Source organism: Falco naumanni, chromosome 5 (assembly GCF_017639655.2).
Source record: "Falco naumanni isolate bFalNau1 chromosome 5, bFalNau1.pat, whole genome shotgun sequence".
NCBI classification, from domain to species: Eukaryota; Metazoa; Chordata; class Aves; order Falconiformes; family Falconidae; genus Falco; species Falco naumanni.
In genome coordinates, this window is record NC_054058.1 from 12665794 (window position 1) to 12691829 (window position 26036).

The 26036-nt window shown below is 45.6% G+C and overlaps 2 protein-coding genes across 14 annotated transcripts in view; one reads left to right on the forward strand and one right to left on the reverse strand.

Annotated features, from left to right (window-relative positions):
- Positions 1 to 7311, forward strand: part of DUSP16 (dual specificity phosphatase 16) — a 70234-nt gene extending 62923 nt beyond the window's left edge. For all 12 annotated transcript variants that reach the window (XM_040596121.1, XM_040596119.1, XM_040596128.1 and 9 more), the window contains one exon: positions 3121 to 7311. In XM_040596121.1, coding sequence (XP_040452055.1) covers positions 3121 to 4297 — 1177 coding nt within the window. In that variant the 3' untranslated portion in view covers positions 4298 to 7311. The remainder of the gene's footprint in view (positions 1 to 3120) is intronic.
- A 4248-nt stretch (positions 7312 to 11559) lies between these two features.
- BORCS5 (BLOC-1 related complex subunit 5) overlaps positions 11560 to 26036 on the reverse strand; it is a 78086-nt gene continuing 63609 nt past the window's right edge. For both annotated transcript variants that reach the window (XM_040596133.1, XM_040596134.1), the window contains exon 4: positions 11560 to 15691. In XM_040596133.1, the coding sequence (XP_040452067.1) occupies positions 15461 to 15691 (231 nt within the window). In that variant the 3' untranslated portion in view covers positions 11560 to 15460. The remainder of the gene's footprint in view (positions 15692 to 26036) is intronic.

The following is a 26036-nucleotide window of genomic DNA, read 5'->3' on the forward strand; positions in this document are numbered from 1 at the left end:
ACTGCAGTTTGGTATTTGGTAATGCTCTCAAAGAATTGCCTGCAGGTGAAATGTCTAGGAATTAAGAAAGCTTCTTTGTTGCCATTAAAGTCAACCAAAAACTTTGGGAGAAAGCATGCTGAAGTATCAGCTCATCAAATTAGGGATTTTTTCTGGAGACCCCTTTCCCCCCACCCCCCCATCCCCATCCCCTTTTTAACCTTTCAGATCCCTTTTTTTTTTTTCCTATACTTGGATTGTGAATGCTTCACTGCATTCCAGGTGGCTTGGTTGTAGTTTACCACGACTCCTGTATTTTATTTAACAAACTGCTTTGTTGTGTTGTACAGAAAATGATGGGTTTCTTTTTGATGGGCTTTATAGGCTAATTGGGACAGCTGAGGCCTCGCTGTAACATGCTGTGCAGCAGCAATCTGAACAGTTGTGCTGGAGCGGGTGGAGAGAAGCACCTTCAAACTCACTAGTGTGTTTGCTACCACCATCTCTAAAACACTGATGAGGACAGAAAGGTGCACATTTGATGTTCCCTTGTGGGGCATTTTTTTTTAAGATGATGACCATAATTACATATGCTGTGGAAAAAAAAGTGCATGTAAGGGTGCCTGAACTACAATCACCTCCCACTGCCTTTAGAATTTTTCCACAGTTTCTTACTAGAGCCTGTTGACAGTTTGGTTGTGTGCGCTAGTTTCAACATCATGGTGAAAAAGGGTTGGTTAAGAGGCGTAGTTGAGAACTCAGTTATACAGGTATAGATAATACAGATGAATTAGTGGATGTGGATGGATACTGTGCAAGGTTATGAGCTTGAGTCACTCAAAAACCTGTCTGGTCTCAGGCTGTAGTGGTCTGGAGGTTAGAGCTGTACAGTACTAAACACTTCTAAAATGCACATGCGTCAGGGTACTTCTGAAGTGCTGCTTCTAAATTCCTCCATGAAATCTCTGCATTAATTCTAGTTTGTTTCTTAACCAGAAGTGTGAATTGAGTGCGAAGGATTACTTATCTTAGGCCTTTTTCTTGTTGCACTGTAGATACTGACAACTACTGTGAAATTTAGATTATATTTTGCTATATTTCCATTGATATGGCTTAGTGAGAACCATCTGCAGCACATCTCACTCACTGGTTTGGGAGCTCTTGCTGGCAAAGCTTGAAAGAAAAATACTTTTCTCTGAGTTAAAGAAAGCCATTAGATAAAATGTTTGTTTGACACTATTACAAAATTTAAAAGGTGACACCGTTACTTGAAGGGAAAGATCTGAGGAAATAAACATTTCTAGTCTTTTTTTCTAATGGACTATGCAAGAGAAATAAACATCAAAATTAAATGTTATGCATGTTTTCCAATTGGAAAAAGAGTGTGCATTTTGAAACGGAAAAGTTTGCAAAGCCTTAAAACTTGTCAGGGGAGCCTTGTACCCTTTTCAAATTTTAAAAAGCTAGTTTTAAATCTAGGACTACCCACTATTTTATGGTGAGATGAGGAAAAAGTGTAAGAAACAGTTTTGAAGACAGTGCCGGAACACAGAGCTGAAATGGCAATGTTCACCAGTAAGCATCCTGCTTTAGATAACTCGCCCAATAACAAGTACATCTAGCTTTGCCTGGAAGAAAACAACCTGAGGCTGTATGAATTCTTGTGAGCAAGTTACTTACACTGGCATAAAAGCCCCCAAATTAAATGCTGAAGCTAAAGAATCTCTCCTGAGGAGAGTTACTAGTTTTCTCTATTTGACAGAATTACACTTCATGGTGGAAGCTTCCACCACCAGGTTGTACAACCCGATATTCCAGGTCGTCACGTCAGCTTGACCATTCCTGCTGTTGTTTGGCAACTTTTTTTTAAAGTAGTTTAAAAAAAAAAAAAAAAAAAGGCAAGTTTTGTTTGCTATTTTTCATGTGCTTGCCTGCATTTGTGCTTGTGTGTACACATACACACAAGCACTCCTCTGAATGTTTTTCATGCTGTTTTTAATGACTGCACACTAGTCGTCTGTACACCTCTCCAGAGAGATTTTATTTTTAATGATATTAAATTTTCACAGTGACACATCATATGTGTGTTTGTACTAGATTTAGCTCTTCAAGGTTTCTTCCCTTGTTAATTCCCTTGTCAGCTGGTTCATCATAGTTCCAGGAATGTGGGGTTTTTTAAAAAACAAAACAGGAGGAGGAAGGACTTTGGGAGCTGTAAAAAGCAGGGAGTACTTACTCAGCTATACTGCAAATCAGAGAGGGAGGAAGTATGCTTTTGTGTTTAACTTTGAAGTGTATGACATGACTTCTAATACATAAGTCTTTCATACATTCAGAGTCCTGGTTCAGGAAAACATTTTAAGTATTGCACTTCTTCATATTCAGCAGAGTGTGTAAGTGCATGCTTAGATTGGCACGTGTACACGGGTCAGGCTGCTTCCTACAGGACTCAAAACCAGATTAACTCTTCCAGTGACTTGGTAATACTTTTGCCCTTTACTGCTGAACGCCTACAAGGGTAGAAGGAACGTTTTTGTTTTAACGCTGTGCTTGCTGTATAAGGTCAGCATCTATCAGAGCTCTTTGTCTTGCCTGACAAAGATAAACAGGGTAGGAAGCGCCTACTGCAGTAACAGCAGCGTGAGAGTGGTGAACAGAACATGGGATTTCATCCCTTGGAAAGCTGAGGGATGGTGATCCGCTTTCTGCAGCGCAGGAGAGACCAAGGGCTCTTGGCTACAGCTCAGATGCTGTTCTTGCAGAACTGGAGGAGCTCTTGACTCTGGTTACAAAACAAGGTAGCAGAGGTCCCACAGGTGAAGTAAAATAAGGGAAATGATTCACTCAAACCTTGTTGTTGACATTTAAAAAGCAGTTTAAAAAAAAAAAAAGCTTACTTTTCTCCTTTTTTAAGCCACCTTTAAGTAAGCTATAGAGAGGATGGTGAGTATCCAGCATTATCTTGCTTAAAATCTGGCTTTTTTAAACTCCATCCTCAAGTTACTTGTGCTTGATTGAACCTCAGTCCAAGCATCCCAGTAAGTTAAGAACAGGCTGTTAACACTCACAACTATCACTCTAGGGTTATCTCAGGTCTGAGCAGCAGACAATTCATTCTCGGTTTGTTTGTCCCCTTTCCAGATTTGTGAAAGAAAAAAGGCCAACCATTTCTCCCAACTTCAACTTCCTGGGCCAGCTTTTGGACTTTGAGAAAAAGATCAAGAACCAGAGCGGTCAGCCTGGACATATTAGTAAGCTGAAACTTCTGCATCTGGAAAAAAGCAGCGAGCACATGCTGGTCCCAGAAGGTGGGCAGAGCAGCCTCTCCGCTAACCAGCTCTGCATTACCGCTACCTCCGAGATCGTGGAACAGAAGCCGGTGGACTGCGGCAGCACATCGTGCGGGCACTTGTCCCCTCTGGAAGACGGCCCGCTGGTACAGGGCCTGAACGGACTGCACGTCTCCCTAGATAAGGTGGAAGACAGCAACCGCCTGAAGCGCTCCTTTTCTTTGGACATTAAATCCGTATCCTACTCGGCAAGTAGCAACTGTGTGACGGCATCGGTTCAGGGCTTTGCCTCCTCTGAAGACACCCTGGAATACTACAAACACACGGCTGCTTTAGAGGGCAGCAGCAAGTTGTGTCAGTTCTCCCCTGTCCAGGAGGTCTCGGAGCAGACCCCAGAAACCAGCCCTGACAAAGAGGAAGCAAACCCTCCCAAGAAACCCCAGAACCCCTGGCAGCTGGACAGCCAGAGCAAATGGCAACACCTGGGGAGAGCCAGTGGCAGCGCCACCACGCAGCGGTCGCTTCTGTACCCCCTTCACCGGAGCGGGAGCATGGAAGACAACTACCGCACGAACTTCTTGTTCGGTCTCTCCACCAGCCAGCAGCATTTGGCAAAGTCTGCTGCTGGGCTGGGCCTCAAAGGCTGGCACTCAGACATCTTGGCTCCTCAGACATCGGCTACGTCCCTTACCAACAGCTGGTATTTTGCAGCCGAGTCCTCGCATTTCTACTCTGCCTCCGCCATCTATGGGAACAGCACGGCTTACTCTGCCTACAGCTGCAGTCAGCTGCCCACGGGCTGCGACCAAGCCTGTGCTGTGCGCAGGAGGGCAAAGCAGGGGGATCGAGGTGACTCCAGGCGAAGCTGGCACGAGGAAAGCTCTTTTGAAAAGCAGTTTAAGCGCAGAAGCTGCCAGATGGAGTTTGGGGAGAGCATCATGTCAGACAACAGATCCAGAGAAGAACTGGGCAAAGTGGGCAGTCAGTCGAGCTTTTCGGGCAGCATGGAAATCATTGAAGTATCGTGAGGGGCAGAGGCTTGCGTGACCGTATCAGAGTCGCTTCCTGCTCCAGACCACTCCCCCAGCGCTTGAGAGGTCCCTGTAAATCTGAAAAGAACAAACTTTGTGCAAAAAGGTGCGGGTGGGGGAGGGGAGAAATGTGAGGCTTCAGTGTGAACGCAGAGACTAGATTAGTATGGCAAAGGAATGGCAAGTGAGCATCTGCCCAAGGAGACCAAGTGTGCCGCTGGGTTATTCTCCTTCCCTTCCCTGGAGAAGGGCAGAACATTTCAAAGATCTTTCCCTGACAGAGGAAGCAATTACATGCAGTGGATGGCAGAACCTTTCAGTGGTTTTTAAAAAGGAAGGAGCTCTCTTGCTATCAAACCCTTTCTCTGGTTCCACTGAAACATGCCCCTACCATCAAAGCTAGTTTTGTTCTCCCCTCCTTATGCCCCACATCTTCACCAGTGCACCTTAGCCCTGACACTGAGCCAACCTCTGGAGGGAGAGACCTTTTGCCTGTAAGAGAGGAGACCGGGAGCGATTCCAAAGGATGTAGGGACTGGTTACAGCAAGGCTGGTCTGAACACACAGTTCAAACAAATGTAAATACTGGTGTAACTATTGTTCTAATGGATAGGCTTTAGGTGATTTGCTAGAGAGCTGCTTCAGAGAAAAAAAAAACAAACAAAAACCCAGTACCTCAAAAATATAAAAAGTAAACTAGGGCTTTATGGCTGCCAGATGTCGGTAGTCAGTTCGTAAGCAATGTGAACAAGTAATGACTGGCCACATTTGATTTTTTTATTTTTTTTTTAAAGCTGTCTACGCACAAGTGTTTCAGTTGGCTCAGCAGCAGTTCTTGAAAAAGACAAATGAACCATACTTAGGACTGTTTCCTTCAGTCTTCTGAAACATAAAATAAGCAGTATTTGTATTTTTGATATTAAGCTGGCTTCTGGGAGAGGGGCAGTGGCTTTGGCTTCTAGGCTATCATGGAGCGGTTAACACTTAGGGTGATGGGCAAGAGAAGCGGCTAGTACAGTACCACAACATCCTTCTCTTGCCAATTGACAGTTCAATAGATGGCTGTTGAAGGCTTTTTGGTTTTGTTTTTAAAGCTAAAAATATGTCAGGATGGCCTTTTTTCCCTAACCAAGCAGTACCATATTCTTCATATATTCTTCATATATGGTTCCAGTCACGTGTGGTGGGGGGCAATTCAACCGGTTGGTTTTTTTCCATCCCAACATAGATGGGGACTTGGAGATAGAAGCTTTTCCTTAGTTTTTCTGACTTAATCTGAAAAAAAGTAGTCTGGCTGGCCGCCCAAGGAAAACAGGAGGGGACCACCAGCATCCCATCTCATGGTGTGGTGTGAAAGAAAGGGGATTTGAGAAAAGACAGCTTTAATGGGAAGCCTGCTCACCTCCTGCGCTTGTGGCTCCAAAGGAAGCTGATCCTGGTCCTTGTCCTCTGTCCCAGTGTAGGGTCTTGGCTTCCCAGCACACTGATGCATGACTTGGCTCCAGGCGCTTCTAGCCGTGCTGCTGCTGGCCACTACCGTGTTTTCACCCTCACCACCCTGGGGAACACGCCAGCTCGAGGAGGTGTCGCTTCCCGGCTGCCAGCGAGGTTGTTTCATGAGAGATGAGGCACAGCCCTTCTCGTGTTGTTTTTGACAGTGACCCAGCTGCTTCCCCTCCAGCCTGCCATCCCCGTGGTACCTTGGCTGCACTGCTCAGATTGTTTTATGTGCACACATTGCTGCAAGAGATGGTGCCAGAGGCACAGCATAAAGCTTCACTCACCCTTCCTGCTCCAGCGGGAGTCGCACACACGTTATCTTAAGTCTTTCCAGCACCCCTCGGAACATGTGTATCGGGGGAACTATATTATTTTGTCCCCTTTCAGTGCAGGCAGCTGAAAATCGTAAATCGCATGTAACAAATACTTACTCCTGGCCAACAGCTTTAAAAAAAATTTGTTAGTGGCAAACTGAAGCCCTAATTCAAGTCAGCAGCTTGAGTTATGTTTTGTTTTTTTACTGTAAGTTTAGCTAGTTTTTGACTCAAATCTCAGGTTTTACTATATTGAAAAGTGGAGATGATTTTGTCATTGTTTGTTTTGTGGCTAGGATATAACTTTTAATATCCTACAGCGGACTGTTGGAAAAGAGTACTGAAAGCTACAGCATTCATTAACTTGATCCTAAAAAGTGCAAAAGGCACAGAGGGGCAGCACCAGGAGAAACTGAACCCGGAGTCTGTGTTTGTGCCGTGTGCGTGAGACACTAGAAGAAGGGGTGGTCCGGGCAAGGGAAAGCATGTCAGGTCTTGGCTATTCGTTAGAACATACTGCCGCTTGTCTCTGTTTACATATCAAGTGAAAGCAATGACATTACAACTGTTTTCATGATATATACATACTCTGTGTGTATGTATAAACGCCTGTGTACACAGTTTAGCAGTGCTCCTCTCAGCCAGATTTCAGTAAAAGCTCGTGTCTTTGATTTGAATTATCAGTTAACACAAATCAATCCTGAGAGGCAAAAACAATCTACCTGTCTTTTGTGCTCCTTCACACGTGTGTTCTCCCCTTCTCTCTATACGTACCAATATGTATGTTTGGGTTTCGTTTGGTTAATCGCCTTCTGAGGAACTGAAATCTGGTCGTCTGGCTCCTCGTGATTTCCAATACGCTACAGTCACTGAATGAATCAAAGCTGGAGGCTCGGTACTGTTAGGGGACGGGTTCCTGTAGCCTTAAAGCCATGTCCTGCGCAGGGTGGTGCCCTGTCTCCTATCCGAACTAGTGTCCTGTACCTGAACAATGCTGGAAATGGTTTGTAGAAGTTTGGGAAGTGGAGGATGCGAGGGGGGGAAACGTGTATATGTTCAGTATGAATATAATGTTCTTTGGTGTATGGCAAGCTGTTTAAGTGGTTCAGAGAGTGAGTTTCTCATCTTGTTGTGTCATGAGCATTACCTGTATGTTATGATGAAATAAAATCAGAAATGGTACCTGTTTATATAGAACGGCTGGGAAGAAGCCTGTGTGCCTCTGGCTGTGGAGTGTGCGTGACCTGCCTGCGGCGTGACCTGCTCCTGAGCAGCCAGGCCTAGCAGGGAGCTTGTCCTCAGGGTACACACCCTTCCCCGTGCCTGCGTGCCTCTGAACGGGTAACACAGACTGCTTGTGGCAAACAGCAGTGATTTTACAGCACTGGTAACAGTTTAGGCCTCTTACCTGTTCCTGTTTACCCCCCCTCTTCTGCTCCCTTGAACCCCAACAGTGGCACTCCTCTGCATTAACATCTTACAGCAACTGACACTGCTGCGAGTAAACTGTTCCCCAGGCAGCTGTGCCAGTCTTCCTGAAGCAAGTATTTCAAATGGAGTAAGTTACCTAGAATGAACCCCATGGCTTTTTTCTTGCCTCCCATATTTCTTGTTTGAAGAATAATTTAATTACTTGTTTAAATACTTGCTTTGACTGATTCTGCCAGTCCTGAAGCATTCAGAGCAACTTCTGATTGCTGAGGGAGGGGTATGCCCCTCATTGCTCCTTCAGAAAGTAGCTTATACAAATGTAGCATATATTAAAATGTAATCCTGTGGTGGAATATGGCTGCTGTGGTTATATCCTTAAGATGGTAAAGTCTACGAGTTTGTGTAACAGCACCTTCAAACTCAGGTGCAGTAACAAAACTTTGGGTTTGGGTTGTTTTTTTTTAAGAGAATTTCAAAGCATAATCCCAGAAAGGGAAATGCAGAATACTCTCTAGAAGACATCATGCCATCAGCCAGAGCACAAGTAGCAACCACCTGCATGAGCTTCTGTGCTTACTTTGTACAAATAAAACATACCAGCGGTTACATAGACAGCTGGCATCTATTGCACGGTAAAGCAAGAACCATACACAATACTAGACCTAAACGGCATCACCTTAGAATCATGGAATTGTTTAAATTGGAAAAGACCTTGGAGATCAAATCCAACCATTAACCCAGGACAGCCAAGTCCATCACAAAACCATGTTGCTAAGCGCCACAGCTAATTATTAACACCCCCAGGGATGGCGATTCCACCACCTCCCTGGGCAGCCTGTTCCAATGTTTCAACACCCTTTCAGTGAAGAAATGTTTCCTAATATCCAATCTCAACCTCCCCTGGCATAACTTGAGGCCGTTTCCTCTTCTTCTGTCACTAGTTATCTGGGAGGAGACCCACCCCCACCTGCCTACACCTGTTTGTTAGCCTACAAAATGGGTTGACTCGACAATCTTCTAAGATGTACCTGCCCTAGCTTCCCTCACCCTACTCCAAAGTCTGCTTCTGTGAGCCAGTAGGTCAGACTAGCTCTGTTTGTTCCCCCAAGTTTTGTTTTTTGAAGCCTGCACTTTAGTTTTCACCCCTCCTCCTTTTGCCTTCTTCACAGGGCTTGCTCTGCTCTTGTTCCCCCTGTCCCTCCACTCTTGCCACACCAGCAGACAGCTCTGCGAGAAGAGTCTAACTCCATCTCCAGTCAAAACTGAAGAGACAACTGAAATGTTTCTCGTGCATGTCATCAACATTTAATTTTCATTTCACTGACTGCCATTACAGGGGAGGTCACCAGGCCCTTGATGTAACCATCAGTTACATTCCTCGAGTGAAATGGACTGAAAACAGGGCAAACCTCCCCCAGCAGGGATCAGGTAGCCCTATTTTTGAGAGGGCTGGGGGAGGGCGGGTAAGAGAGAGAGAAGAAACATGTAATGATGCAAACTGCTGGTTTTACTAACTGTATGTTCATCAGCTAACTGCTCATTACGCTTTCACTCACAGCACAAATTATAAACTGATTTCTGCCAGAAAGCAGTGATACCGAACACCCAAAACGGTGGCCTGGCACTTCTCCGAGGGACAGCACTGGAGCCCTAATAAGGTTGTCACTGCCACGTTTTATATCTGAAAATACTGAGATTCAGCCAAACTCACCTACCTAGACTTTTTAGTTAGATAGCCATATCCTGAGACTAAACACCTAGCCTACCTATATTTATTCTTAAAAGTTTCTGAGAAAAGCAGAGCTATTCCAGTACTTTCAGACATTATAATACAATACCACTGTTCTATTATACACACAAAACCACAACTGGGGATTCAGGTAGAAGGACAGTGTTCACAATATTTAGCTTAGCCTAGCACCAGCTCTCCCTTTGAACCATGCCTACAGAGAACTTTTCGGCCCTCGGGCCCAAACAGTTGCTCTGAGGCAAACTGAAGTGTTTCTGCAGTGAAGCTTCAGCTAAACCTGCACTTTGAGAATATTAATGAGAGCCACCATAAATAGAAAAGGGAGCTATTCCTAGCCTTCTGCGACACCCAGCCCTCTGGGAAGGGGCTGCTTTCCTAGCATATAAAAGGCTGTAAAACACTTCTAGAGCCTCGGCCTGTTGGAAGGGATTGCTCACTTTGGGGTATGGTTTTCAGCTGCTGTTTACAGGGACCCTCACCAAGCTCCACCACCATACAAAGCCAAAGTGTCATATCGTACAGGCAACAATCAGCCTGGGGCATCAGATCACATTAAAAAAAAACTAAGAAACAAACACCACCACCACCACCCACCCCCCCCAATAAATTTGCCCCTCTCTTTGTTGAGCATCCCCTGGGCAGCAGGTGAGAGTCCATCACTGCTCTGCTTTCCCAGTGCCAGCAGAGAAGTGTTCTGCCACAGGTACATTCACTTACTGATTTTCTACGTTTACCAGAACAACCTGCTTCCTGCAGGAAACGCCTCCATCTTGGGATCTTCTCGAAGCCGGACTTCCCTAAGATCACCAGGTTTCCAGGAGATGCTCATGGCGTTACAGCAGGCTCCTGCCACCTGCCATGGAAGGAAACATGCACTGCGCAGCCGTCATAAGGTACTTCGCAGATTACAGGGGTGTTAATGCCTCTCCATGACCAGCTTGCCAAAACTGGGGCAGAGAAGCCCTTTTGCAAGGACAGTTGTAAGCTGTGCTTGGAAGTTCTCTCTAACCCTTCTCTTCATGGAGTAGCTGTTCACATACCCAACGTTCTGACAAAACCTACAGCCATCCTCGTTTATTTCTGGTTCTGTTACAGTAGGTCATCATATTTCACTACCTTCACAGCTTCCCTACGAGGCCAATGCTCACTCTCCATCTGTTAAAATACAAAGCTTTTAAAAAGACAAAAAGGGTTATTTTAGGCAGCTGACTGTCCTTTGAATGCTCCTCTCCCATGCCTTAGAAGGATTAGCTCTGTAACGCTGCATGCGTGCTGAGCACACCCATCACAACCTCAGTCCTACCCTGGCTTTGGGGACCACTGGGTGAAAGCTGTTCTCCTGTGTCACCTCGCTGCGCATCTGCCTGTCCCGTGCAGTCTCACACTGCCAAGCAGTTAGAACTGAACAGTGGCAGCTGAAAGCAAACCAACAGCCCCCAGAGAAGTACCACAGACCAGCTGAAAAGAGGCTGAACTTTGCCCAAAAGTGCATCTGTCCCATTCAGTGAGGTGTGCAGAATTGGCAGGAGTCGATGAGCAGCCAGCAGGGCAGGGGCCACCCTGAAAGCCAGCCTGCCCAAGGATGCCCAGCTCTAGTTCCTTCTACGATCCGGCAAAGAACTGATGTAAAGCATCTGTCAGGACACAGTCTCTTTTTTGACAGGGACGTAAGTGTGTGTGTGGGAGGAAAGGAATAGGAGATACTTTGCTGCTCATGTTCAGCGTTCCCACTGAACCTTAGGAAAGCCACTGGGTGCACACAAGGTGCAAGTGTCCTAACAAAACAGGCAGTGTCTCACACCACAACTGCTTTGCACAAGGAAGCTTCAAGTCTTACACAAGTGTCCTGAGTCCATCAGTCCCAGACCCTCCTCTTTACCTTCAGTATGCTACCAGCACATAGAAGGCAGGCAGCCAGCTGAACTACGGTCTCACCTCACTGCTGGCAAGTCACAAGCATCGCTGCACACATCATTTATTTAAACAGGACATCAGTGCCAACCAGAATTGGGAAAGCACCAAAAATAACCCCAAAATTAATTTTCATTCCAGGACATATGTTTCCTTACAGTCCCAAGGCAGAGGCAGTCCCGGGCAGCCGAAACTGGCCATCTCCGTGGCACAAAGTGGGTCCTGTGTACAAAGCAGTAAAGCTAAGAAATGACCTTTCGCATGTGTAGTGTCCATAGACTTCAGAGCGAGAAGCGATGCACTGTAAATGGATATTAAGCAAGGCAATCAGAGAAACAACACACTTGGAAAAGAGCGGTACCAAACGTTTTAATGCTGGAGCTGTGGAACACGTGGCATGTAGGGAGCTGAAGTAGAGCAAGTCTGCAAACAGGATAACCACCCATAAACCAAAGAACGCTCAGCCACAAGGCTGGTAATCAAAATACACCCTGGCAGCTCAGGAATGGGAGGGACATTACAACAGTACTTCTGGAAACCACTGGCACGCAGACCGAGAGAGAGGGGCTGGCTCATGCAATGATTGGGCCTGTGAAAACGTGTATTTCTACTCTTTCTGTGTAAAAGCTTAGAGGAGGGGAAAACACACTTTAAATATTTAAATATATTTAAATATATTTAGTTTTAAATACATATATTTAAAAAAACGCCAAAATCTCTTTTCTGTCCCCTTCACCAGATCTTCGCAGAAATTGCCCTACAGAGGTTGGCACTTTAGCACCCTGTCAATGCATTAAATTACAAAAAACAATGGAAACAACAAAGCAAACCTCTTCTGCCCGTGTAGTACACGGAGCGGTGTAGGATACAACGAGCACCAGTGGCAGCACAAAGAGGGGGTCACAACAGCAAAGTCAGGGTGTGAAGCAGAGCAGCTCAGGCCAGTGGGGAACCACAGACCCAGAGACCCCAGCTTTTCAGGAGACTGCGTATCAAGAAGCTTAGCCTATACCCCAGACCACACACCACCTCAGAAAGCAGAAAAGAGCAGAAATGTTTGTTTTCAGTGGAGCACACATAATTATTTTCTGTTCATAGCACTAACTTCGTGGTAGAAGTAACAGCTAGCACATTTGGGAGAGATACCTGAGGCCTTCTCCAACAGTGTTTGCCTTGGAAAAGGAAATTCATTAGCAGAAAGGTAATTCCAGTCACATATCAAGTCTCCTGCTAAACAGTGTGAAAGTGAGTGAAGCAACAGTCTCACCTTGAGCATCACCTGCATCCGAGACGAAGCTGAAAGCAGGGTACAGAGCAAAGCGAACAAGGAGCAGCCAAGCAGCAAACAGCAGCTCAGGACGATGAGGCAGGAGACGTCTTTCCCTCAAGCGAGAGGGCCAGACTTACAGTTAATGAAGCCAGTGACAATGTTTTATTTAAAACTGTAAACCATTGTTTGAGAACAGTTAGAGGGTGCACTACCTTACAGTACCCAAGACAAGAGATGATCACCTGTGGAATGAAGGTGATGACCTGTGTGCTTTGGAAGAGGTCAGCCTTTGCGTTTTGGCTCTGATTTCTTTCTAGTTAAGCTATTCTGCTTTTCACAACCTACCCTTCCTGCTCAGAAAGGCCCAGCAGCACATCCACAAACTCAAAGGCCCGGGTCTGTAGGAACAAGCACTTTCGCCCTTTATCAGCCCAGTGCCTAGGTGTTGTACCGCAACCGAGGGAGGAACGGATTTGTAGCCCTCGCTCTGCAGCCTTCAGACAGGAATACTACTCGCTTACCCTCATTAGCACTGCAAGAAGCGATGCTTTGATCTGATACTTAATAGCCTAAGGCCAAATGTCTACAAGCTTTACAGGAGAGAGCATCTGCAGCCTAGCCCCTGCCTCAAGATCCAGCATCGGGATCTTCCCACCAGTATAGGCTTCCAGCACACCAGGGTGTGGGATATCCATGATCCTGTCTGGCAGACAGCTGAATGTTGCACATTCTAAACTTCCAGACAGCATCATCTGGACAAAGAGGACAAAAACGCCTGCGGCCGCTATTTAAAGCTGCTGAATATTTTGGCGTGTCTGACGGCGGGCGGCAGAGACATATTCCATGATGGACAATGAGGACCCTCACGGGCACAGCCATGACAGGCAAGTTTTCATGGGTTGTTAAGTCTCATGTAAGCTTTTAACATACAAGTTAAAATACTGCAGGACACGAGGAAGGACAGACACCTGTCGTTCTATCCTGTGCAACAGCATATGCCTATGTATATACAGCTATGGAACAACTCTGCGGTGGAAGCAGCAGACAATGATGCCCACTCAGCTGGCTTTTCTAGAAAATCTCCTGCCGAGTTCCTCGCCCTCCCTGAAGCAGATGGCCCTTCCCAGGCCATCATTTTGAGTGGCTTCATTTCTATGTGACTCTGCTTTCTGACTGTGCTCAGTGGGCCCTGGGGTCAAACTGCTGCCGTGGTCCAGATACGCACCCAGCCTGGCTGCACTCCGCATCACAAACATTCACTCCAGGCCACACGGCCCTTGGGAATGCAACAAGAGAACGGCCCGTTGCTTCCTGCCACTAGGCAATAATTAATACTGTCAAAAACGTACTGCACTCTTATTCCCAATGCTCAGAGACAATCTTTTGCTGATTAAGTGCTCTTAAATACTAAGAGGTATCGAAGCAAGTCACCTTTGGCATGTCACTTAGCCTTGTGCTGGCCTGGAAGATGGGTTGTCGCTGTCTCAAAGAGGACTGTCCTCACCGCTGGCACTGCACTCCTGACATACAACAGTCCTTGGGGTTCATGGGCACACTTCAGCCTCCTCACCAGCAACAGCATCCTGGGACTAACGTGACACACACAAACCTACCTTTGACCCAGCAAACCAATGGCTCCTCACTTCTGGTTTCGTGCTCTTTCTGCTGCAGACAAGAGCTGCCACGCAATGGCAACACAGGCTGTTAAACGCTATTTCTAGATCTGTAAATATTTTTACAGCAGCATGTAAAATACACCCCTGTTTTATACAGGGAGAAACCAAAGCTCGGAGAGGTGCTGCAAATTGCCTGCAGCTAGCAGACCAGTGGCAGACTTGGCAACCAACCCGTCTCCTACGGGCCAGCCCAGCACCCTGGTGGCGTGGACACGCTGCCTGCCTTCCAGCAGGACCCTCCACCTGGGAGAAGGCAAGAACGTCCTGTTGCCTTTGGAACAGCTCGCTGAGCGCGGTCCCAAAGGGCCCTGTGGTTTCAGTCGTTAAACACCGTGCTCAGGCAAGCTCTTGGCATGCTGGCAGCTAAACCAATGCAAAGACCCAAAGGACCTCATGTCTCTTCCCTCCAACTCCATACACCTGAAGGTGAAGAAACAACTGCATCCCTCTGGCAGAAAAGACAGCACCAAGATAACTGGAGTGTCCCAACAAAAGTCAAAAAAAAGACACCTCGTGTCCAACTTCGGGATGTAAAGTGAGCAGGTCGGTGCCAGTGCCTGTCAGAATCACTGTGCAAGGTAAGGGACACAAAATGGCACCAGCTGGGACACGGGGACATTGTTAGGGCAACAGGGAGAGGAATGCTAAGGCTTGCTTAACATTAACAGACATACGTATCCTTTACAGCCTCATAAATTAGGGAGCTCGTAAAAACAGGAGCCTCAAGGAGGACATGCCAAAACCCTGCCATGCAAACCATGTTAATTATGATAATAGGCAGATTTTAATAAGCCAGTTCCTGGCTCCCACACTTTCACCTATAAAACACACATATTTCCAAGGCAAGGGGATCTCAGAAATACCTGCCAGCCATCTAATCGCCTAAACCCCAGTGGCACAAAAACCATGTTAGAGGGTTTGTCACAACCCATATCCCTTTGAATTTTTCTCTTTAAAAAAAAATAATAATCAGATGAAAAATAACTCCTCCTCTGTAAACTCCAATCCAGTCACAGCAATGAAACAAATGTCTCGGCACAGATGGTGGTAGTGGTAAAGGAGACAGGAGGGCAAGAGGAGGGAGATGAAAGAACGGTAAATCATCTTCTCCAGACGACGGGACTGGGGAGCTCCTGGATTCCTGGCTGTGCAGTTCTGGCAGCTGACACTGCTCTTCCTCCAATGCCCTGGCAGAGAGTCAGGCAGCACTGCTGCCTGCTTCAAACATCTGCCAGGCCAGCCTGTTGGAAGCGCATCTGTGCTGAACTCTGGAGCGTGGAAGGTGAGGAGGGGAGCCGGCTGGATCAGCTATGACTTTAGCTCCCGGTCGGGTTTCATGCTGAAGGGCTCCAGCCTCTCGCTCTCCGGCAGCATGCTGTTCAGCCGCTCCATCAGCGGGATCGTCTGGTCGATGCCCATCTGTATACGGCGGAGGATGGCAGACATCTCATTGACCTTCTGGATCTGCTCTGCATACCTGGCATACTTCTTCTGGCGCTCCTGCATGAAGCTATAAAGGTTTTCCACAGAGAGGTCCATCTGTTTAAAAACAACAAGCAGAGCAAGATGCATTAGGCCAACTGTTACCACAGGCCTTTCAGCACACTGTCTTTCCTAAAAGCGACTGAGAAGCACCTTAGATGGCCCACTGGAGATACCAGCCAGGTACAAAGGAGCTGCTCTGTAGGTACGTAACCAATCTGCCATGAAATGGCATAATTTATAGCCGTATACCAGGGAGGACACGTGACCACCTCAGTTCTACACCCAAATACTGAGTATTTGATCAGAAAATTCTTGATTTTTACAGGGTTGAAAGCAAATAGGCACCGCCAAGGATTTCCCAATAAACCATACACACATCCTCCAAGTTATCCAAACCCAGGGAACTCGTGGCCTCTGCCTACACCTGTTGTATATTTTCAGTGGAGATCATTCACTTGCCAGTGCTAATTTCATCAGCTTAGCCACGTTTCTCTGTGACTAAGCCGTGTCTATTATGACCATCATCGTCTGGAAAACTTCTGCCTTGAGAGAGACCCACAATGGATTGCTACTGTCCCTAACTTCCCCGAATCCTAAAAATAAAAGTGTTATGAGTGACCCCAGGAGGGACATTAAGTAAATCAGCCATGCAATTAAACACGGTAAGTACCCAAACACATCTCGAGCATGACGACAATGACAGGAACTGCAGCGCTATTCCTGCCATTGAGTGATGAAGACAGCCTTTATAATTCACAGCCCAACTTTCTCTTCAGCCAGACCTGCGCACCCCAGGCGGGATTCAGCCGATAGCTGCTAGTGCTAGATACACATCAGCCAAGTTAAGACAGTTCAAGCTGCCTCATCCATTGTAAGACACGCTGTCTATCCAGAGAGCTCGGTAACAGATCTGTTCCAAGCCCTCAAGCGCACACCTGAACCTCGGTTGCTTCGGCTCGCTGCAGCTGTGCTCGACAGCCACAGTTACTGCAGTGCACTGGCTCTTCAAACGGGTACGGCTGAGCCGTGGGCACACATCCTGCAGCCACGCTCTGCCCTTGTGGGACGCAGTCCCCTCGGCTGGGACTTGGTGCACACCAACAGCGGCTGCCAAGTGAAGGGCAGGAGGACGCATGCCGGCCAGTTTAAGACCACTGCTGCCTCTTACCGCCATTTTTCCAAACCTCTCCCATCTAATTACCCTCAGAGGAAGGAGGTCACTGCTCGTGATTAGTCAGCTCAGGGAATTGGTGCTGAGAACTCCAGGTCTACCAGAAAGCACAGGTTTAATCAACACCCCTCACTGTGTCACAGAACCAACCCATTCGGTGGAGGACAGCAACTATACCTGCCACCAGGGACAACACAAATTTATTGGTGCAGTGCTAAAAAAAACACAACTGTGCTGACCAGATCACGACAGCAAGAGTAATCCTCACCCAGTACAGCCCGTGGCTGTAGGGAAGAGCCTGCAGCAAGGGGAGGATTGAGTAGAAATAGTGCAAAACTGGAAGGGGCATCCCTCCCTGAGGAGGGAAGTCCCACCAGACAGAGAACTACTGTCCCACTGGTGGCAGTAGGGTTTGACACTGGGGGAAAAACTGGGGCAGATGTGTTTGCTGACAGATGTCCCTTTCAAGCCCTGGGGAAGAGGTCAAGTCCAAAATAGTCGGACAAGAAAATTCTTTATTGAGAAACCTAAATCCCAAACAGCATTGAAAACAAACACACAAGATTCTGCTGAACTGTCATGGGGAATAGGAAGCGTTTTTTTCCCCCCTATCACCTTCATCAGAGCTGGATAGAGTACCAATTAACCTTTTATGTTGTCTGTACTTTCTAGTGGTCTCAGGCTGAATTCTTCCTCTTTGCTGCTGTGAATTCCTCTCTCCACGCTTTCATGCACGGGACAAAATAAAAACCAGCAGAGCAGGAAACTCCAAATAGAGTGGAAACAATTTAAGCCTACACAGGGGTTTCTATTAAAACCCCAGCTTAATTTAGTAGCTTGGCGCTAGCTCTGTAAATTGGAGTGTGTAAAAAGCAGACCACCACCAGGTCTGCGTGGATGGAAGTAAATTCAATCCAGCGCCTAAAAACATCCTACCTAATGAGAGACAGTGGCGTGGAGTGGCAGCCAGTCGGAAACCTGCCAAAAGCCAGCATGCCTCATTAAACTGCGCAGCACAGGGACCCAGGCAGAAACCTCCTCTGGTGCTGAGGTTCTCCTCAACAGGCAGGTTCTCCACGTGGCCTCACAGTGGTACGCAAGAGGCAAAGCTCACATATACCAAGCTCTGGAAAAAACAAACAAAACAAACCAAAACAAACCACCAAGAAAAAAACACCCCAAAGGCCCCCTTTTCTCTCCATTCCAATAATTTCCATCTGTTGACTTTTAGGATCCTTGTGTAAATACCAGTTATGTCCACTTACTGGAGGGGAACCTGGGGAGAAGCTGACCCTCAAAAGGAAGAAGAAATGCAGTGTGGCCTTCCAAGCTCTTTGCTACTTTTGGACACATTCACAATGGCTATAAAAAAAGCTGCCTCACAAATAAGAGAAAGGGTGGAAGTGAGCGTTTCCTATGGTTTCTCTACACCTAGCGTTCCAGTTTGCCTGCTGCAGGAGGCCACAGCAGCTGCACGGCCAGCAACACAGCAAGGAGGGCTGAAGCTGAGCAACTGTGAGGAAAGGTCAATTTTCACTCAGACTGAACCTGGTCTTTTTAACTTGGAAAAAAAAAGAAAAAAAAAGAAAGAGCTACGTGTTAACTCCTGTATATAAATGCCAATGCCTCTTTGCAGCTTTTCTTGAAGCAGGCCTAAATACACACTTACATCCTTCCTGCCTCCCCCCGCTCCGAGCAACCTCCTCCAGTGCCAGACCTTGTGCTTTTACCTCTCCTGGCAGGCAGTCCCGTTCCTCTGGCACTCACGTGGAGCCTTCAGTGGCAGGACTCAGAGGGTCAGCCCTACAGAGCCACCAGAGAGACTAAAACTGTCCTTTCGGAATCTGCAGTGAACAGGGAATGCCCATGAGAATCTGCTTAATTCCCAACTACTTAATTCCATACAGTAGCAATAAAAAGCATCTGGAGAAGGGGAGCTTAGGCAGAGTCTGCTCCCCTTGCCTGCAGCCAAGGCAGTCTGTGATTTTCAAGACACTCCCCAGGGTCAGATGAGTGAATTTACCTTCTCTGAGCAGTTCCCAGCAATTCACACCTCAATAACACGAGGCCCTGCCACATTCTCTTCTGGAAAACACTCAGGTCTCAACCTTCTTGCCCATCCCTGGCTGAGAAGCTCTCTGGGAAAGCCCAGAGAGACACCACAGAGCCAGCAGCACTCCCACTGCCCCACGACCATCTGAAAGTGTTTATCTGAGCCACTGTTTCTGCTCTGCTTGCTTCGAGTTTCCTACCGTGCCAGGCTACTACAGCTGCGGGCAACTGCCCCATCGGCAGGTCACCACCCCATACCCACAAGCCACAACAGATGTAAAGGTGTGCTGCCACCAGGCCCTTGATGACTCCACCACCACTAAGGCTTCACCACCTCCTATTTCTCCTTCAAACTCCACCACTGAGTAAGCTGTCATCATCCTCAGCTTAAAGGTACAGAAGAGTTTGGAGAGTTAGAAGGCTGGACCTGAAGCCTGTTCAGAAGCAACAGAACAAAAGCAGAGGAACAGAGCCCAGCATGCAACGTCGGGGTCCTAGCTGTTGTCAAAGCAAGAGGTTCTGCCCAGCCTGGTCTTTGAGGAAAAAAGATGTGTTCTCAGTCAAGGGGTGAAAGGTCCCGATGCACATCTTATTTCTTCCAAAAAAGAATTCCTCCTGTTAAAAGCAGCAAACCTGAGGCTGGGCATGTCCACAGTAGAGGACAGGATTCTTTCCCCTTCCTACATTGAAAAGGACACTAGAGTTTTTTCAGTTTTTCTTTTATGAGTATAGTATCATACAAGCAGACAAGCCTAAAACTCACCTTCCAGCACAATGTACTTTTTTTGTACAGCCAGTGACATTCAGAATTTGGGTCTGTGTCTGCTTCAAAGCTCACGACTCCTCCATGGATCAGAAGCAGCAGGACACTAATTTATGCCTCAGCTTCACATTTTAAACATGAAATGACATCTACTGAGCTTTTCTTTCTTCAAATGAAAACAGATTCATAATTACTTCCAACAACAGTGCAAGATGGGTATTCCCCCACTTAAAAGGGCCCCAGCACAGCCCCTCCTGCTGCACCATTCACATTGTCAACCAGTAAGGGCTCGCAGCCTCTCCTCTGCATTATACAGGCTTATTTGTAACACCACATTGATGGAACACAAAAACAATTGAGGGTACTTTCAGACATCTTACACACCACAAATTCTTGCATTCATTTTAAAATTCTTCTTGGCCCACACTGCCAAGAAGAATAAAGACATTAATTTAGCCCATAAAAAGACTGAGGTCAGCACTGGACACTGCCCAGTTCTTTTCAAGAGTCCATGCTGAAAACAAACCAGTACCCTATGCATACCTCTTACCTGGCATGGTGTTACGATGCCTCTGTTATGGACATGTAAATGTCCTGAGCTCTTGGAAACAGAGGTCACATCTTGTTAGTTCAATGACTGAGAATGAAAATTGTAGCTAGACACATTTCCCCTTGTTGCAGAACAAGGAAACGCAATCAGAAGTTCATTAAACTTGGAATCAGGTTTCTAGAGAGGCACCGCTGACATCCATAACGAAACAAATATATCTCGTAAGAGGATGCTGCGTCATTCCAGCTTCTCCACTCCCTTCTTAAAATGCCAGTGAGCCAAGCAGTTTTGTTCCCCCCCACTCAGCAACAGCCTTCAAGAGCTCACATAGACACCCACTTGTCCTGTGTCCCTCTGCCCTAATGATTTGCTGCCAGCTCCCATCCTCTATGGCTGCCACTCAAAAAACACAGCAGTTAAGGTGCAATCCTTATTCCAGAAAGTTCACTTGCTGGAACTGTGCTCCGAGCACAAGCGGCCTCTGCCTTCACGTTGTCAGGTGCCTGGCTGGAGTTAAATGAACTCCTTCCTACAGCTGCACAAAAACCACATCAGAAAGTGACAGGCGGTAACATGACTGCATGCAATATTAGTCACGATGTGCTGGTGTGAAAATACTTTTCAATCAACACACTTAAAACTGAAGACAACTCCTCTTTCTGTACTGCTTGAAAAGAAATGTGCTCAGTGAATGGCTTTTTTTTTTTTTTTTCCTCTTCCCCTCTCTCTTTGATAATGTCACGCAAAGTTAGCACAATAGATCGTGATGACTTCCTGATGATGGGAACATCCTCTGTTTCTCCCACTCATTCCACACACTTGGTAACTGATAAGCTTACCGGGTAGCGAAAACAAGAGTCACCCAGCCAAGGATCCCACGTCCCTCTCTTCAGCATCTGTCATGTACCCTTCCTCTAACGCCACTGCCAGGTAAACAATTTTAATTATTTTAATTTGTGTTTAAGTTTTGCTTTTCACATCCAAGACTGAATCCCATGCCAAAATATTCCTTTTACTCCCTCTGTAATTTGTCATTGCTGGAAAGAATTGCCAAGGGTCATTCTGTCTAAGCATCGCACAGATCACAGTCAAGTTAGAGAACGAAGAGTAACCATTTTAACTGGCTCTAACACAGAATTTTAGTAACATTAATATCAATAGGTACATCAGGGCCTTTACTTCAAAAGACCTACAGCTAAATCCATACGTGGTCCCTTAGAGCTATAGTAGATACCTGGTAGTATAAGATAGGCTGCTGCACCTGCAACATCAAGACTTAACTACTTTGGGAGGCCTTGGGTTGCACAAAAGAATTCAGAATCCAAAAGAATAAGAGGGTTCGTTCTTGAAATTAGCTTTTCCACCTTCACGTAAATCTTTTCCTGCATATTGTGTTATTGGAGAGGATACGTTTGCTGCTGCCACACAGTCTGACCTCTTGCAGCCCACGTTTCCCTCGCAGCTCCAGCTCGAGCCTTCCCTGCTTGAGAGCTACCAGCATCCCTCTGCCAACTGGCAGTCCCCCAAGCTTAAGTTATGACTGCTATCACTAACTGTTGCTAAAAAAAGAGTCCTAAAGCTGCAATTAAAACAATACCTAACTCTCGCCCAGCACTAATGAACCAGTCGACCTCCAAACACTTGAAAAAGCGGGGACCCACTTCACAGAGGTGGGAGAAGATAGACAGCAAAGCCCGACAACCAGCAGCCATCTGGAATCTGGTGCTGTAGATGCTATAGCCCGCTCTCCAGCTTGGACACATCTCATATCACAGTCTTGTTCTACTGGACTCTATTTACTTATATTCCCCTCAACACCACAGCTACTTATCATCTTTCTCTCTCAAAACAGCTAAACCATAACATAAGCAAGTGAAACTCAGGGCACAGTTTCACATTACACAAAAGCCAACGCAACCTCAGGCTGCAAAGCAGCAGTCCCACCCTCCTCCTCCAAATTAGCTGCATGATCACGGGCTCAGTTCTGCATCTACGTCAGTGGGGGAGAAGAAAACAAGTTTGGTCTTCCTGGGTTCCCCCTTCTTCAGTGGTTTGGTCTTCTGCCCCATCAGCTTGTTGGACTGACCTGTCAGTCTGACAGTCACAGAAGAGGCACGACCACCATGCAAAGAGAAGCACCATCTCTCCCCACTGCACATGTTCCTGGATCCTAACCCGGTGTTTGCTGCGGTTGTGTCAGACTTTTAAATGCACAAGAAGACTCTAGGCAGGGGGGTGTGTGATGATTAACTGATTTTATCAGTAAGTTTTCTAAACTGTCATCAAGAAAACTTTATAGCAACTTCTACTTCATTGACTTCAACTAGTAAGAGCAGTTTTTTGGAGCTTTCAATTGCTGCTTTCGTAGAACAGTCTACATCCATCTAAAAAGTAATCTCTAAAATTTATCATGACTAAGAAATGTTGTGTTACAGTCAAAGTATTAGAAATGCTTCTGTACCTTTCCTAAATGATAAAGTTTAAGAAAAATAAATAACAAAACCACACCCAGACAATACATAGGATTAATGAGCCTGTGTGTGCAACATCCTCACAAAACCTCTCTTTTGTGGAGTACAACTCCACAGAAATTAAGAAGAAACTCCTAGCCTGTCTTTAATTAGCTGTTCCTGGAGGAAGAAAAATCTGTATCTGTTACAGAGTGATCTGTTGCCTAAATGATAACTTGCACAAGTCTTATTTCAGCTACCTAAGAATTTGCTACAAAACACAGCCTTCAATTCCCTCATTTCCTGATACACTGCTGCCATATTATTCATTCAGAACACTCCTATATCCAGCCAGAGCTTGAATATTATAGGACAACAGAACCTGCAAATGTTCTTTACCCTTCGGGCTTTATTTAATCATAAATTTCAGTTCTGTGCTTTCAACATGCCAGAATGATTAGCTTTAAGCCAGTTGGTTTTCTTATCAAAAATAAGATTTTGAAAAGGGATGGCCACTAACATTAATGCGGTATTTCTGAGAACACACCAACGTTCTCAATTCAGACTAAAAATATGTTATCTAAAATAGCCAGCATCATTACATTTGCAAGGCATCTGATCTAATGATACTATTTTCAGCTTCACACTTGGGACCTGACAGCTATAGGTCTTCTCTTCCAGATGCTCTACAGAAAGTCTTTCAAAATTTTTCAAAAGGGGATGCCATCTTTGCCACATGCCAGTCAGGGTTTGATACACTAGAAGAAAGCATTTTCTAGGAGAGAAGACTAATTGCGAAGAAAAAGCTCTTAAATCTGTTCTCAGGGAATGCAAAGGAGCTGAGTTTTAACCATTTCCTATAGTCTGTGAAGAGGCAAAAGGATTATCTAGGAGTCTTGCTTCTTTTTGTCTGGGCAATTGCAGACAGATGGGTTCAAGCACCCTGCCACAATTACACAGGCAGTCCAGCACATCTAGTTGCGCCAGACCTACCTCTCATGTGCTGTGCAGATGGTACACGTGCAAGAAGGCTGAAGCGTGAGACACACCCAGCAGTCAAGAGTCAGGGATTTCTGGACATCTGACAGCCCACATGAAGCTTTTTGCCCTTTCCCAGACAGCCACAGTTCTCCTATGAAAATCCAAATCAACTTCTCACCAGGGAAACTCAAAAAGTACGTCAGCTCTAACAATATTATCTATTGATAATTTGAAAAAATTCTGAAAGATCTTTTTAAAGCTCTACATAAGCTCTTTCATGTTCAAACAGAACGCTAAATGAGCCAAGTACATCCCAGCGATGATTAGAAGGGGAGGATCTACTCCTTCATTCCCAGAAGAGCTACTTTCAAGGCGGACTCCACCATGCTTCCACAGTGCTGAAGTTCAAATGTCCCAACACTTTTCAGGAGGTCCCAACATCTGGTAGTAAGTCTCCAGCTTCACAAAAGCCTCAATGAAATCTTAAGCACTGTACGTACTTTCTATAGCAAGCTCTTCGGAGGCTATAGACTATTGTTAAAAATACAGTAACAAGTGTACATACCACCACCAATGATCCTGACAGAAGTTCAGTGAGTGAGTAGTGGAAACTTTAATCCACTCTAAACATTCATTTTTATCATATTGAGCCGCAATACCTTCAAGTTGCACAGAAGGCTGAATATTTCTCTCTCCTCATTTATGTCTACAAATGGATCTTTAGAACAAACTGATCAAAAGAGAGAAGGCATTTGAAAATTTACACTATGACCTGGCAGAAAAGTTCAAAATGGAAAAGTAAATAGTTCATCTTCAGTTCTCATGTAGCTTAGGTCGGGCATAATCAAGAATTAAATTCTATGGACTGGATTAAGCAAATGGAAAGGCTATGACTCCAGAATCCTTTCTGACCTTAAAAACTCTGATCAATTCCTTGTCCTATACTGCTGTAATGTTGATTTGTTTTAGAACAACTATCTGAGCACCTTTTTCAGCTGAAATTAATCTGACTTGGGTTATCTTTTAGATAGTTTTCCAGTACCAGCAATTGCTCTTCAAATACCTCACTTTCTCTTCTGGTAAAAAAAAATAAATCATACTTTTTGTCCACTACACCACAGTTTGGCACAGTTCATACACCTGATTACAGGGTGTTCTACCATACTATAATTCAGCATTTTATCCAGGCTTCCAGAGGTAGATGACACATCCAGTCAGGAACAACGCCCACACAAATTAATTACTAGTAAATTATATGTTTCATACCTCTAGAGCAGTGTTGAAATAATAGCTAATAATGTTCTCATACAGAAACATTCATGCCCCAATGGTACAGAAACATTAAGGAAACCCTGCCCTTCATAAAAAGCAAGACTGACAGATTACTTGCACTAAGGCTTTGTAATACTTTCAACACAAAGTCATCTCTGCAGAGATGACATCTGATTGTTATCGAAATGCTAATTATACGGCTGCTAACAGAAGGTCAACCCCACTCCCCCAGCCTACCACCTTTTGCATCTTTAAGTCATCAATGCAACTCCAAATATTTGCAAATAATACTGGTTAATCTATCTAAAACGAACATCAAACTGCTGAACAGCTTTCAGCTAACATTCCTGACACCTCCTCCACCCCAACTCTCACTAAGGGGTAAACACCTTGAAAATTTCAACTCAACATTGAAATAGGAGGCAACCGTTAAGAACAAAAGTCTGTAAAATGACTTTTTTTGTATCAACACAATCCAGCAGGGAGGGAGAAGACCATTCACAATCTACATTAACCCCAGACATATTTAGAGAGAGAAATTGTACCATTTTTGGTCTTCACTTGACTAAGTCAAACAAGTAAAGTTTTTCCAGGTTCCTCCCCAAGGTTCTCCACTCTCCAGGCATCCTTACAGCCCTTCGGTTGTACTACACACTCACCTCCCTTGAACACAATGAGAACTGCACACAGCGTGTCAGACAAGATCCCCTCTCAGCCTTGTGCAACACAATTCAGTATGTTCCTGTTTCTTGCGGGACTACCTTGTGTCACACAATCCAGGGGGATGCTTGCTTTGTACCTCAGATCTGTTTCATGCCCAAATTCAGTATCAAGCCTGCTAACCCTGGAATGGACTTCAATACTACTTTCCTATTAGAAGATACTGAAGATCTACAATACTGGGGGGAGGGGGAGTTGGTTACTGCTGTTTGGGGTTTTTTTCCACCTGTAGAAAACAAGGCTAGAAAAAGAAACCAAATGTCTTAGTTTATTCAAGCTGTGAGAAGAAAATTAATTCCATTCCTTCTGGCACCTAATAATCATAAACTCCACGCACTAATCCTTATGAAAGCATTAATATAAGGCTTAGCGTACTAGACTTCTGATCTTCAGTGTTAGTCTCTTAAACACCTAAATTCTATAGTAATGCAAACCCTTCT